Source organism: Mauremys reevesii, linkage group 2, assembly GCF_016161935.1.
Source record: "Mauremys reevesii isolate NIE-2019 linkage group 2, ASM1616193v1, whole genome shotgun sequence".
Taxonomy (NCBI): domain Eukaryota; kingdom Metazoa; phylum Chordata; order Testudines; family Geoemydidae; genus Mauremys; species Mauremys reevesii.
In genome coordinates this window covers 178,053,175-178,066,322 of record NC_052624.1, presented here as the reverse complement: position 1 = coordinate 178,066,322, position 13,148 = coordinate 178,053,175, and the positions used below count along the sequence as shown (strand labels likewise).

At 47.0% G+C, this 13,148-nt stretch overlaps 1 protein-coding gene across 6 annotated transcripts in view; it reads left to right on the top strand.

The window, feature by feature from the left end:
• Nucleotides 1-366: 366 nt before the first annotated feature.
• Nucleotides 367-13,148, top strand: part of GMPR (guanosine monophosphate reductase) — a 55,200-nt gene continuing 42,418 nt past the window's right edge. For 2 of the 6 annotated variants that reach the window (XR_005593185.1, XM_039521473.1), the window contains exons 1-2: nt 5,327-5,810; nt 12,760-12,879. Coding sequence is in view for 5 of the 6 variants with exons in the window: in XM_039521473.1 (XP_039377407.1) it covers nt 5,724-5,810; nt 12,760-12,879 (207 nt within the window). In the remaining variant the exon portion in view is untranslated. Of the gene's footprint in view, nt 459-5,318; nt 5,811-9,875; nt 9,991-12,759; nt 12,880-13,148 lie in introns of those variants that run through there. The other 4 variants (XM_039521475.1, XM_039521477.1, XM_039521474.1 and 1 more) reach the window with 4 other exon arrangements.

The following is a 13,148-nucleotide window of genomic DNA, read 5'->3' as shown; positions in this document are numbered from 1 at the left end:
GCCGTGGCCAGGAGCTGTCACTAGGGCTTGGGACAGGGCTGGAATGGAGCTGAGGGCAGAGCTCCCTCCCTTCCCCCTGTGGGGGCTGGTCCATGCCCCACCATGCCCCCCTGAACATTCCTCCATGCCCCCCTAGGGGCAAGCCCCACAGTTTGGGGGCCACTGATGTACTGTAAAATCACCCACAGATGCAAAATTCCCTCCAGCCTGACAGTGTACATTGACTCTAATATTATCCTGTCCCAACAGGCATATCCCATGGATATAAGTTCCTAGGGGCTTTCTAGGAATGGGTTTAGGTGCAAATATACATTCAAATCTGCTGCATTGAACTCAAACGTTTCTGTGTTTGATTTGGCAGATGTTTCACCTTGTGAAGTTACGATGCAGAGTCACCACATTGGGATGTGTTGACACAAAGTCGTACACCTGCAGAGCAGGTGGCAGGAGGAGTTCAGGTTTGCAGAGCTCCGTGTTCAGAACCTCAGTCCAAGCCCCTCTGTGTTTAAGACCACCACTAGTTTATCTCTGAGACTGAACATTAGTCCAACAATCAATCTTTTATTCTTATTTGAGAATCCAAATTATTACTTGGTGAGAAAGATTTGTTACATAGATTATGCTGCATCTCATGAAAATGAATAACTGTGTGCTCATCCCTTCAAAGAGGACTAGGAGCCAGGACTCTTGGCTGCTCATCCCAGCTCTTCCACTGACTTGCTATGTGACTGTGGCCATGTAACTTAATTTCTCTAGGCCAAATTCCACTCTGGTTTCATGGTTACAATTCCTATTGATGTAAATAGGAATCTGTGCCTGCTGTATTTGTTGTCCACAGCATGCCAACTTGGTGTAAACACCACTCATTTTGCATACCTACTGAATGTCAAATCACTGTAAATTACACTGCTTTGCCACTTGCATCTGATGAATTTACATGTTGGGGTTGCTTCTCCACCAACAGGTGTAAATCAGGCATAACCCCCTGAAGTCAATAGAGTTCAACTGGTATAAAACCAGTGTGAGATCGTAATCAGGATACCAATGTGTAGCGTAAACAATGATTTACTTCATCCTGGCATTCGGCCTTCTGTACCTTTCTCATCTGTAAAATGGGTATAAAGCTTCATTAGGGTGCTGTGTAGCTTAATTAATTAAAAATGTTTGTCAGGCCCTTTGAGATCCTCAGATGAAAGCAGTGATGTGTAGTAATTATAAAGTTAATAAATAAATATAATATAATTAGTATAATAAACAAAAGGACTTACTCCTCACCATGTAGTCTTGTAAACTTGTAGGTCCAGGTCCTGGCTCCATGACCCCTTTGGACAACTTCACCAGTGCAAAGGGGTTGTAAAGCTGGCTTACCCAGCCATCTAAGGATGGGGGAATCCCCAGGTGCAACCTTTGCAATCTCCATAGCAGGGGGTTGGGCAGGGAAGAGATTGGCCAGAGCATTTCAATGCTCCGGTAATGCCCCTTGGCAAAGACTTGGCTTTGGCTAGCCCCAAGACTGGGTATGCATAACAGTAGTCTAAAGCCGATCATGTCCGGTGCTGAGCACAGGTCGCGACCAGACATGTCAAACCTGCGAAAAAAATGCAGAAATTGGGCTTGTTTTTGGCTTAATTGGCATGTAAACTGCTTGTTGGCTAGTTTTTGGCTTATAGCTTGTTGCGTCTTTTTTTTTTTTTTTTTTTGATTGGCTCCCGGCAAGCAGGGGCAAGGGGGCGCAAGCTGGGGCAAGGCGGGGAGAGAGTCAGGAGTGCACAGCAGGCCCACCAAGGTCCCAGACTGCATGCTGGGGTGATCTAGTCCCACAGAGTGTTGGGGTTCTTAGGGATCGGCTTGTTTTGAAATGAGATTAGCTTATTGTGAAAGTCGGGGTGCTTATTTACCATGTGAAAGTTGGCAACTGTGGTCCTGACGTGAGGACCAAGTCCACAATTTTACAAATAAGTTAAGAGAAGTATCTCAATGCATCTTTTGTGACAATCAAGGCCTGGCTTTCTGTTGACATTCTCATTAGTCATTCAGTGCTCAGGAGACTCCAAAGCTCTGAAGCACTCAGACTTTGCTAGGATTGTCATCCCATGCATTTTTCAATATTTTGGAATCGCAACTGGCTGACGAAGAGGTTAATTTGCTCACTTAAAAACAAACTGAAACTGGATTCAAAGGAGTACTTTTTATGCAGTATATAATTAACTTGTGAAAATAAGTTGTGATGAAAACTGCATAATAAGATTAAAAAATAAACAAATATAAATGAAAGTGGCACCTGGACCAACCTCCTAGACCTACACACACCCAGTTTTAGGGTAATTCAGATCAGAATGTTGCACCCGACCCTGACTATAAAATGGGCCAGATCAAAACCCCAGGCCTGCAACACCCTGAATTCTAGGAGGACTTCAGATCAGGATCTGAAATTTGTGGTTTAGGCTCGTCTTTACTATGAAATAAATAACCATGTGTAGTTACACCAATGAGGCTAAAAATCACAAGGGCCAGTACTCCTCCAGCTTCAGTTAATCACCAACTGGAGTAAGGAAGATGATTCTCTCTGAGCCATAGTGTTGCACATTATTATGATGCATTTTTTCACCTTTCTCTGAAGCATGAGGCATAGAGAAATGTCAGAAGACAGCATCCTAGATGAGACTGACCATTGATCTTTTCTGATAAAGCAGTTCAGAAGTTTTCTTCCATCATGCCACTCCCAAGATACAGGGCTAACTTGAGCCTTGGATGTATAAACAGGGGAATATCACGTAGGAGTAGGGAGGTGATATTATTTTTGTCGACAGCAGTGATGACCACTACTAATTGAACACTGTGTCCTAGCTGGTGTCCACACTTTAAAATTGGAGAGAGTTCACAAAAGAGCTACAAAAATAATTAGAGTTTTGGTAATCATGTCTTAAAGTGAGAAACCAAAGGAGCTCAATCTATTTAGTTTATCGAAGAGATGACCCGTTCACAGTCTATAAGTACCTACGCAGGGTGAAAATATGTAATATTAAAGGGTTCTGTAATAGAGAAAAAGGCATTCAAACCAGAAATAAAGGACAATTTTTTTAACAGTGGCAATTAACCATTGGAACAGCAAACAAAGGGATATGTGGTAGATTCTCCATCATGTGAAGTCTTTAAATTGAGGTGAGATGCCTCTCTAAAAGATATGTGTCACAGGCTATGCCTACACTGCCCCACAGTTCAGACTATGGGGTGTATGAATACCAGTGTGCACCAAAGTGCTGAGTTGAAATGCCTCTGTGTGGATGCTGCAGGAATGAAATAAAAGGTTCATGGTTCACATTAACGTAATTCTGTTTGAAGATGATTACACTAATATGAACTAGGAACTTTTAAGTTTGCGCCTGCAGCAGTGGTGCTGGAACAATTTTTATAGTGGGGGTGCTGATGGCAGAAACCATGTATTTGGGTTGTTATTACTACTTCAAGCCAATGGGTGCAGCAGCACCCCTATTTCCAGCACGTATGACCCACAGTGTCCACATGGAGGACTTACAGCACAGCACTTTGGTGTGCACTGCTATTCACACCTCCTAGTCTGAATTATGGGGCAGTGTAGACAAGCCAACAGTTTCAGTGTAGCTGCACCTTATTTCCCTCTCTCATGTTGGACACCCCAAAAATGGAGACACCCAAAATTAGTGGCTACTTTTGAAAATTTGGTCCACAGTGCTCAGCAATATTGATTTATCTGGGAGACACCAGCAACCACTGCCATAAGAGCCATGCTGAGGGCAGGGGATCTGCTGGGCTGTGTGCAATTTGGAGATAAAGAAGGCAGTGTCATGTGGCTGTGCAACACATCTACTTTTTGCTTGGAAAAAGAAGCCAGTGCTGAACAGCATGTTCCAATCTCCAGCCATGGGCAACATAAGCTTTATATTGCTCCCACCAAAATCAGAGGCAAAACTGCTATTGACTCTAGTTTAATAGATCTTTAAGTCCAGAAGGGATTGCTCTGATGAACTAGTGTGACCTCCTGTATCACATCATAGAATTTCAGTCAGTTAATCCTGTACTCCGCCTATCTTAATGGAAGCAGAATGGGCCCCAAATCTAATTTCTTTACGATAGAGCTTTTTTTCATTTAAACTTGTCTAACAGCTCCTAATATTTTAAATAAATAGATAATAAATAAGCCAAGTTTCAGCCTAATTGATATTTGAGAGGGCCTAAAGTACCCTCCCTTGCTTCCCCATACCCACCAAAATTGGGGCGTATGTACAAAGGAAACTCCAAATGATTGATGGCGCTACTGATATGCTGTAATCAACCAGCTGCAGGTTTCATCTACATTTCTACAAACACACATCAGTTTGTGTAACAGTTCCCACACTTCACTCATCATCACTTTTCCTGTCAGGTATGAGTTACACAATTCAGCCTGGTAAATAAACATGGGCCTGAGCTGCAAAGCTTGGGTCATTTCTGAATTTCACCTCAGCTCAGGGATGGCCAGGTTTTGGTCAGCCCTTTATAAAGAGATAGGGATTAACTGCAAAGGTCAGGTCCAGATCTGAGCTTCCCAATGTTTTGTAGGGTTCCAGATTCAAGAGGATGGCTTCCCTCCAGGACTCCACCATTACTTGGCCGAGAGCTTAATTATGCTTGTGCACCACTGGCAGGTCACTCTCCTCTCTTGGATGCATAGAGCATTGGCTTCAGTAAGCATAGCCAGCAGAGGAGGAGTTTCACACCCTCACTTCTCTTAAGTGCCATACACTATACTCTCCGAGCTGCTCTCCTGTGTGAAGGCTACAGCAGAGGGCACAGAATGAAAGGTCAAAGAGGGGAAAACCAGCAGTCAGAAGGAAGGACAAGAGACTATCCAGCTACTGAAGCCTAAACCTGAATGACAGCCTCAGAAGAGAGGAAATTAGGTCAGGCCCTAATGCCAAGTGCTGGAGGAACTAGGGGCGCAGTTTTTCCGAAATCTTAAACAAAGGAGCTGCAAAAATGTTAAAGAAACACTAAACAAGACCCGCCGGATGACTGGCTCCATTTAAAACAAGCAGCACTCGTGTGGCGATACCAGGGCACGGGCACCACAGCCGCCCAGTCTTCCTCTGCTGGGGAATGCAGCTTCAAAGAAGGGAAGGGAGTAAAGCCTGAGCCGTCAGTGACACAAGTGACGTTTGATAAGGGGCTCGCTGGGCGGCTGCCCTACGGAACAGCCCAGCCGGAGTAACACACACAACGGAGACCCTGCTTCCCGCAGGGCGGATCGCTATATATGGCTAGAGCTTGGTCACATGTGCCGGGAGCTTCCTCCTGGCCCCTTGGTTCGCCCCTAACAGGACCCGGCTCCAGCTCGCCAGCTGCCACCCACATGCACTCTCCGGTGTGTGACGCCCCGCTCCTGCCCACGCACCCCCTCCGCGGAACCCGGAGCGCCCTGCGGCAGCGCTCTGCAGCAACACGCCGCCCCACGCCCAGCCCCAGCCCCACGGGCGGGCAGGGGAGGACGAGGAGCAGCTGCCATTGTGCCGTGCAGCGGCGCGTGCTAAAACCAGCCCCGTGTGAGTGACTCTCCTAATAAAGCTCGGGCGCTTGAGCACCAGCCCCGGGCTCTCCGCGCCCTATAAAACCCTTCCCTGCAAAGGGAGCGGGCTCGGCTCGGCACCAGGCGCGGACCGGCGGCAGCGAGAAAGCGCATCCGCGCCCCCCACCTCAATCCCGGCGAGATGCCCCACGTAGACTCGGATCTTAAACTGGACTTTCATGACGTCCTGCTCAGACCTAAGAGAAGCAGCCTCAAAAGCAGAGCCGAGGTGGGGGCATTCAAACCGAGCGTGCTTGGGGGGGGGCGCATTCTGTAGCGTTAACTTCGCAGCTGCTTTCTCGCGGGTGTTTTTATTTCCCAGGCGGCGCAGGGTTACCCGGGGAACCCGCCCCCGCACCCCGTTTGAACAGACAGCCGGGGGGGTCACTTAGCTGAAGCCACATTGCAGGCGAGCTTTCTGCAGCGCGGGGGGGCGGCCCCTGTGCAGCCCTGCTCGGAAAGGCGTCCGCCGCTCGCGGAGCGGTGCAGAGCTCAGCGCTCGGACCTGGCGGCAGGCGCTGCTTTCCCCCGACAGGTGCATCCGCGGGGTTTTGCAATGCCCCGGGTGGGGGGAGAGAAGGTGACCCAGCGTGTAATTCCCCTGCGGCGCGCAGGGCTCGGGAGCGCCGCTAACCCAGCAGCGGGAGACTTCCCCTTCCCGGGGGTCTGGTTACAAACCAGGCGTCCCGGCCTGCCCTTGAATCTGGCAAGTAAACCAACAGCAAACCGCGCGGGGGGAGATGCACGTGCCAATCAATACAAAATTTGCTGATGGAGAGGCCCCAGTTATTAACAGAGCAGGAGGAGGGATTTTTAATGCCGTGGTGCCACTGAATTGGCTCTGCCTGTCAGCGGGCTGGGATCCTGTTCAGCCGGCAACCTATGAACTGGCCGCTTCCTTCTCCGTTATGTAAAATCCCTGCAGGCTGAGCAGTTCTGGGTGTGTAATTGCATCGGCACAGCGGAGGTGGGGCTCAGTAACTGCAGCATATGCACCGCTCAGTCATCTGACTGAGGATCATTATCAGCCAGTCAAAGCATTTCCATTAACGTCTGCATGGTTCTCTCTCAGAAACCTGAACACTCATTACGGGAAACCCCCACAACACTCTGCAGCGCTAGGAACTCACACCAAACATGGCCGCCTCATCTTGTGACACCATTCACCCCACCTCACCCCAGATGTTGAATACCATGTGATCAATACAGGCATTGCATCGGGTTGGGGAAGGGAGGGAGGATTCAGCCTTCAGCATGGGGCAAAGGAGGTAGTGAGAAGAATGAGATCAGGAGGGAAAGGAGTCAACAGTAGAGGTGGCTGGATTTGTTGTGGGCAGGAATTCTGAGAGCTAATCCGAGCAGAAGCATTTCACCAAGAAGAATACAGGAATAAGGCGAAAGAGTCTATCTCTGTGTGATAACTTGAGTAGTGCTCCCTTTCAACTCAGTAATAATGGTATCCTGGGCTAATTTACTCATTGCCCTTATTAGTTCTTCCCTCATAAGCAAGGACCACCTTTGACCACTTTCAGTAGTTCACTTAAGGAGCGTGGAGATTCCTCTTTAAAATTAAATGCAGTGGCCTGGCAAACAGGTGGAGCTGTGGGCTGCGAGGCCGAGGGCCTCATTTATTTATTTTAATGCAGGATTTTGTATATTAGCTGTCCATGCATGGGGGAAGGAAGGGTTGATGGGAAGGGGAAATGCTAGAAGAACCAGGACTGGTAAGTGAGGGTTACCTCAGAGAGCATGATGAACAGTGAAAAGCATTTCATGTGAGAAAAGCGCATGTCATGAGGGCTCAGTGAAAGCTGATGAAGGTTAAGAAATTAGACACCCTCACTGAGGCTGTAGCAACAGAAACTGACAGTACCTCTGAGAGCCAAATCTGAAACAGCCCCAGTCCTGCTTCAAAACAAGAGCATAAATAAATAGCACTGGCCAGGCAACAGAGGCTGCTTACTACAGTGCCTGATACCCAACAAGGCAGCTGATGCTTTGAAATTTAAATTAACAGTACCTAGCTATGCAGTTTGAATATCTTATTCTACACAGACAGCACTTTACCTAATAGCTGGGAGTAAGTCACCTTCACAGAGGGACAGCGTAGTGCAGTACAGCATGGCAAATTGGGCGTTGTACATTCCTTTCCCTGGCTGGTCTGCAGTGTCATTTTTTTTTATTCTTGTTACTTTGCCTTGTCTTTGCTTCCTGGAGTTATTCCCTCCTTTTAGAGAGAGGGAACCAAAATTCAGAAGCTTGAATTCAGATTTTGAAAAAAAAGGTGTGGGTAGGGAGGGGGAGTTGCATGGGCCAGGGGCTTGCTAGCGTACAGAATCATTCACCCACAGGGCATGGATTTGAAATCAAACTTGGGTTGGGAGTAACTGGAAGTTGTTAGCATCAGATGGTTGTGGGTGTCCTCGCTGAAGTGAATCCGTGGTCTCACTCCAGTTATTTGGGGGAATCAGAGATGTGCATGGGTCCCAACATTTGCATTTGGGTTTGGCAGTCAGGCAGGCCCAACTCTGCTGCTGGACTTGGCCACTGTCTGATTTCTCGTCTTCTCTCCCTTCCCTGCACAGACAACGTAGTTGAGGGAAATGGGTCCTTCTTTCACCTTGACCACTAGAGCACAGGAGTGGCGGCTAAGCCAATGGTGCATTCCTCTTAGCCATCCCCAGCGAGGAGACAGTGCACAGGAGAATGCATTTTCTCCCTTTTCCTCCTTTCACCCCACACTGTCTGATCGGGGGGAGGGCGGGGGAAGAGCCCAATATCTGCTGGGTCTTTAAGAACAAGGTACACATTGATCAGTGCTCCCTTCTGCCTGCACTATGATTTAGGATCAGGCAGAGCTAATGCAGCATTGATCTGTATGCCATATGGCTACTTTTTCTGAGTACCTTGAACATCAGTAAAGCAGGGTATGGTGGATATTTGTCCAAACTCAAATATCGCTAATATTCCAGATATGACCAATATTAATTTCATCTCTCATCTCTGCTGGGTGGGTGGCACATGACAAAACCACAGGTGGCACTAAGCCTCATGTTGGCACTCTTAGGAGAGGGGCCAGGGCCAGCATAGTATGGAGGCTGCACCACTCTCGCACTCTTACAGGTCAGTCCAGTTTCAGGCTGAGATATGCTTATCGGACAAAGCTTACACTGCTGCTGCCTGTGCTGGATTTTATCCTCAGGCCCTTCCATTTTGATGGTTGCCAATCCAGTATCTTTCAAGAAGACTAGCCATTAGTTTAAAATTGTAAACTGAAAGAAGGCTGGAGAGCTGCATGAGACAGAGAGATTTGTTCCTCCACTTACCTTCATGTCAAAACTCATTTCCTGCAAGGTAGGGTAATCCGCACACTGCAGTGTGGCTGCTACTGGTACCCTCATTCCTGGAAAAATGGGGCAGCCTGTTCACAGTAGATAATTTTTTTCTAAGTGTACTTTCCCATTGGTGAAAAGTTGCTGGATTAACAGCCATGGAGACTGAAGTCTTCTCTCTAGATAACAGAAAAAGAGCCTCATTGGTGGAGGGATTGCAAGCTTCCTCCACAACACCCCTGTCAATACAGCGTTATCCCTGGAAATGTCATTGTACACCTAGAGTAATTTGAGAAAGACACGCAGCACCTAGGGTCATTTCAGAGATGGAATAAGAAGTGGAAGTGAGTCTCCCTGGAAGAAGAAAGGTCTTGTGGTTCAAGCACTGGTTCACGTCTTGCCCTGTGTCTTGGTGCTCTCCATATGAGCATTTCCTTTCCCCCTCTTTTCATGTTCATTTGAATGGACGTTGGCTTGTATATTAGTTGAGAGCAGTGGTTCTCAGACTGTGCTCTGTTATCTCTTCCTGCCCCCAGCTTCTAATTTGCATTAAAAGAAGTACAAATACATTAAATGCTTTGCTAATATTAGCTTTCCCATGTGGGATGTGGCAGAAATTGCCATATGAATATTATGTGATTGCAAATGGGAGGCTGGGTGGATCTATATGATTGTAAATGGAATGGGAGTTGATCTGCAAGGCACTCTCTCTATTAAGATGTAAGCTCCTATTTGGATTGTAAGCTCTTCGGGGAAGAACCTTTCCTTTCCGTGTTACGTGTTTGGAGAGCCTAACACAAAAGGTACTCAGCTGTGACTGCTGCTGAAATAATAAATAATGTGGTTTGCATTGTGAAAAAGTTTGATAACACCTGACTTTGGAGCTCTAAGAGCCTGTAAGTAAATTGTCAAAATCCGGTGTTCTTATGTTATCTGGTGGTGGGCATTTTACCTCATTTCAGTTCTTTGAAGCATCTCTCAGGTGAAGGCTGAAGAATGGAAAACGTAAAGACCAGTGAAGGAGTCTCAGCAGTATGTGGGGAGATACTTCACAGATTAACCCAATGTCTTAATATTGTGTGTTTATGTTAACATTTTCTATTGGGGAGTACTAAATGAGGGAGATGCTCTTTGTACAGTAACTCCTCACTTAACATTGTAGTTATGTTCCTGAAAAATGCAACTTTAAGTGAAAGGATGTTAAACAAATTCAATTTTCCCATAACATTTAATGTAAATATGGGGGGTTAGGTTCCAAGGAAATTTTGTTTTAGGCAGACAAAAGGCATTATATACTGTACAGTACTGTACTGTGGTTGAGAAGTGCCCCTGGCTTACCCCACACAGGCATAGCCCGCTGCAGGCAAGGACACTAGGAAGCACCTTTGCAGCAGCAGTGGCAGTGTCCCCGGAGAAGAACTGGCGCCGACTTTGCCGGGGGATGCTCCAGGCCGCCTCTTCCCACCCCCACTCCACCTCCTCTCTGGAGCACACCGCATCCCCGCTCCTTTCCCCTCCACCCAGAAAGTCCTAAGTGCTGCCAAACAGCTGTTTGGCGGTGGGGGAAGAGCTGGGAGGGAGGGGGAGGAGGCGGAGAAGCGGAACTTGTGCAATGCTCCCTTGTAAAGTCGCTGCTCTTCCACAGAATCTTACAAGCCGTGGACAGATCAGGCAGCCAAATGACATTATAAGGGAGGATTATGCAACTTTAAACTAGCATGTTCCCTAATTGAGCAGCGACCTAACTTCAAAACAGCGCTAAGCGGGAGGACGTTAAGTGAGGAGTTACTGTATTTAAGAATTGTTTAGAAAGTAATACAGTTTCCTGGGTTGAATAAACTCTGAGGCTGAAGGCTAACATATTTATAACAAACAAATGGCCAAAGGCCTCCGTTTATTTGCCCAGGATATGGTGGTGGTTGTTTATATATTATTAGTATTGCAGTAGTTACAACCAGAACTCTATTGTGCGGCACAATGAACATACACTGTAGACACTGAACAAAAAGACAGTCCCTGAGTTCATGGGAAACAACTTCAAGTTATTATAATGCTTCTACTTTTCACTAAAGGTCAGGAGTGAAATCCTAGCTCCAAGGAAGTCAGTGGGAGTTTTGCCAGTGAAACCAGGATTTCACCCCATTTTTAAATGAAAGAGTAGGAAAAAATATCAGTACAGGCGTGTCTCATCTTACGCTGGGGTTATGTTCCGCTGTCAGCCAGCAAAGCGAAAATCGCGTATAGTCAAAATTACATTGAGTGTAATGGCAGGCGGAATCATCCGCACTACAGGTTTGGGTATTTAAATTGTTATTTTTCTCTTTTTTGTTTTTGCCGACCGCGCAAAGCTGAATTTGCGCATGTTAAATGCGCGTAAGATGAAACTCGCCTGTATAGGTTGACAAACTGCTGAGAGGTTAATCATTTATAAATAGGGCCCCAGCAAATTCACCGTCCATTTTGGTCAATTTCAGAGTCGTAGGATTTTAAAAATTGTAAATTTCATGATTTCAGCTATTTAAATCTGAAATTTCAGGGTGTTGTAATTTGTAGGGGTCCTGACCCAAAAAGGAGTTGTGGGGGCATCACAAGGTTATTGTAGGGGGGTTGCAGTACTGCTACTCGTACTTCTGTGCTGCGGCTGGCGGAGGTACTGACTTCAGAGCTGGACAGCTGGAGAACAATGGCTGCAGGCCAGGAGCCCAGCTCTGAAGGCAGAGCTGCCGCCACCAGCAGCAGCACAGATGTAAGGATGACATGGTATGGTACTGCCACCCTGACTTCTGCACTGTTGCCTGGAGAGCTGGGCCCTCAGTGAGCAGCCATGACTATCCGTCTGTCCAGCTCTGAAGGCAGCAGCTCAGAAGTAAGGGTGGCATGGTATGGTATTGCCACCCTTACTTCTGCGCTGCTGCTGGCAGAGCACTGCCTTCAGAACAGGGCACCTGGCCAACAGCTGCTGTTCTCCAGCCACCCAGCTCTGAAGGCAGCACTGCCGAGGATGGCATGGTATGGTATTGCCACCCTTATTTCTGCGCTGCTGCCTGCAGAGCTGGGCCCTCAGTCAGCAACCACCACTATCCAGCCGCCCAGCTCTAAAGGCAGCAGTGCAGAAGTAAGGGTGGCATGGTATGGTATTGTCACACTTACTTCTGTGCTGCTGGTGGCAGGGCACTGCCTTCAGAGCTTGGCGCCTGGCCAAAAGCCACTGCTCTCAGGTGGTCCTGCTCTGAAGTCAGCGCTGAAATAAGGATGGCAATACCGCAACCCTCCTAAAATAACCTTGTGAACCCCCTGCAACTCCCTTTTGGGTCAGGAGCTGCAATATGAGAAAAGCTGGTGCCCCCACCCCCGTGAAATCTGTATAGTATAGGGTAAAAGCACACAAGACCAGATTTCATGGTCTGTGGCATGTTTTTCATGGCCATGAATTTGGTAAGGCCCTATTTACAAAATAATTCAAAATCATCTTGACCCTTCCGTATTCCCATCAGCTCCTATCACTTCTCATTTTAATTTCTTCCCTACCTCCTGTCCCCCTCCCAGCTTCCTTCCCTATATGTCAACAAGACTCTTCTCCTTATCATAGACACAATATTTTGTTTTATGACATTTTCATTCTCAGCTGGGAGGCAAAGGTGGGAATACTTCCAATGGAAGAAAACAATGGCATGTGTAAGAGCAAGAGTACTGTGGGGATGAGTGAGAGGCTGGGCTGAATTCTGCTCTCACTGAAATCAGTGGCAAAACGCCTGTTGTCTCTGTGTCGTATATAATTGTGACAGCTTGGGCATAATCTCTGTTGGTATAAAGGTACTTACCAGAATTTGCATTCATTCCTCACAGGTAGATCTAGTTCGTACCTTCACATTCCGCAACTCCAAACAAACATACACAGGGATCCCCATTATGGTGGCAAATATGGACACCGTGGGCACGTTTGAAATGGCAAAGGTGATGACTAAAGTAAGTGCTGACTTTCATCTTTCTCTGCAAAAGCTGGGAAATCATTTATTTGGTGACAGAATGTCCTGTAATAAGGCAGTTACATAGTTTAGATATGTGCATTGGGAGTTAGGATGCAAAGGGAACCGCTGTGATAAAATCAAGAACAGGATTGTAAAAACTTAAGACAATGTCTTCACTGCAGCAAGAGGTGTTTTTTCACATCAAGATACCTAACCCAAGATAGCGCTCTGCATGTAAAAGCCTAGTGGGCACAAGGCACAGGTAAT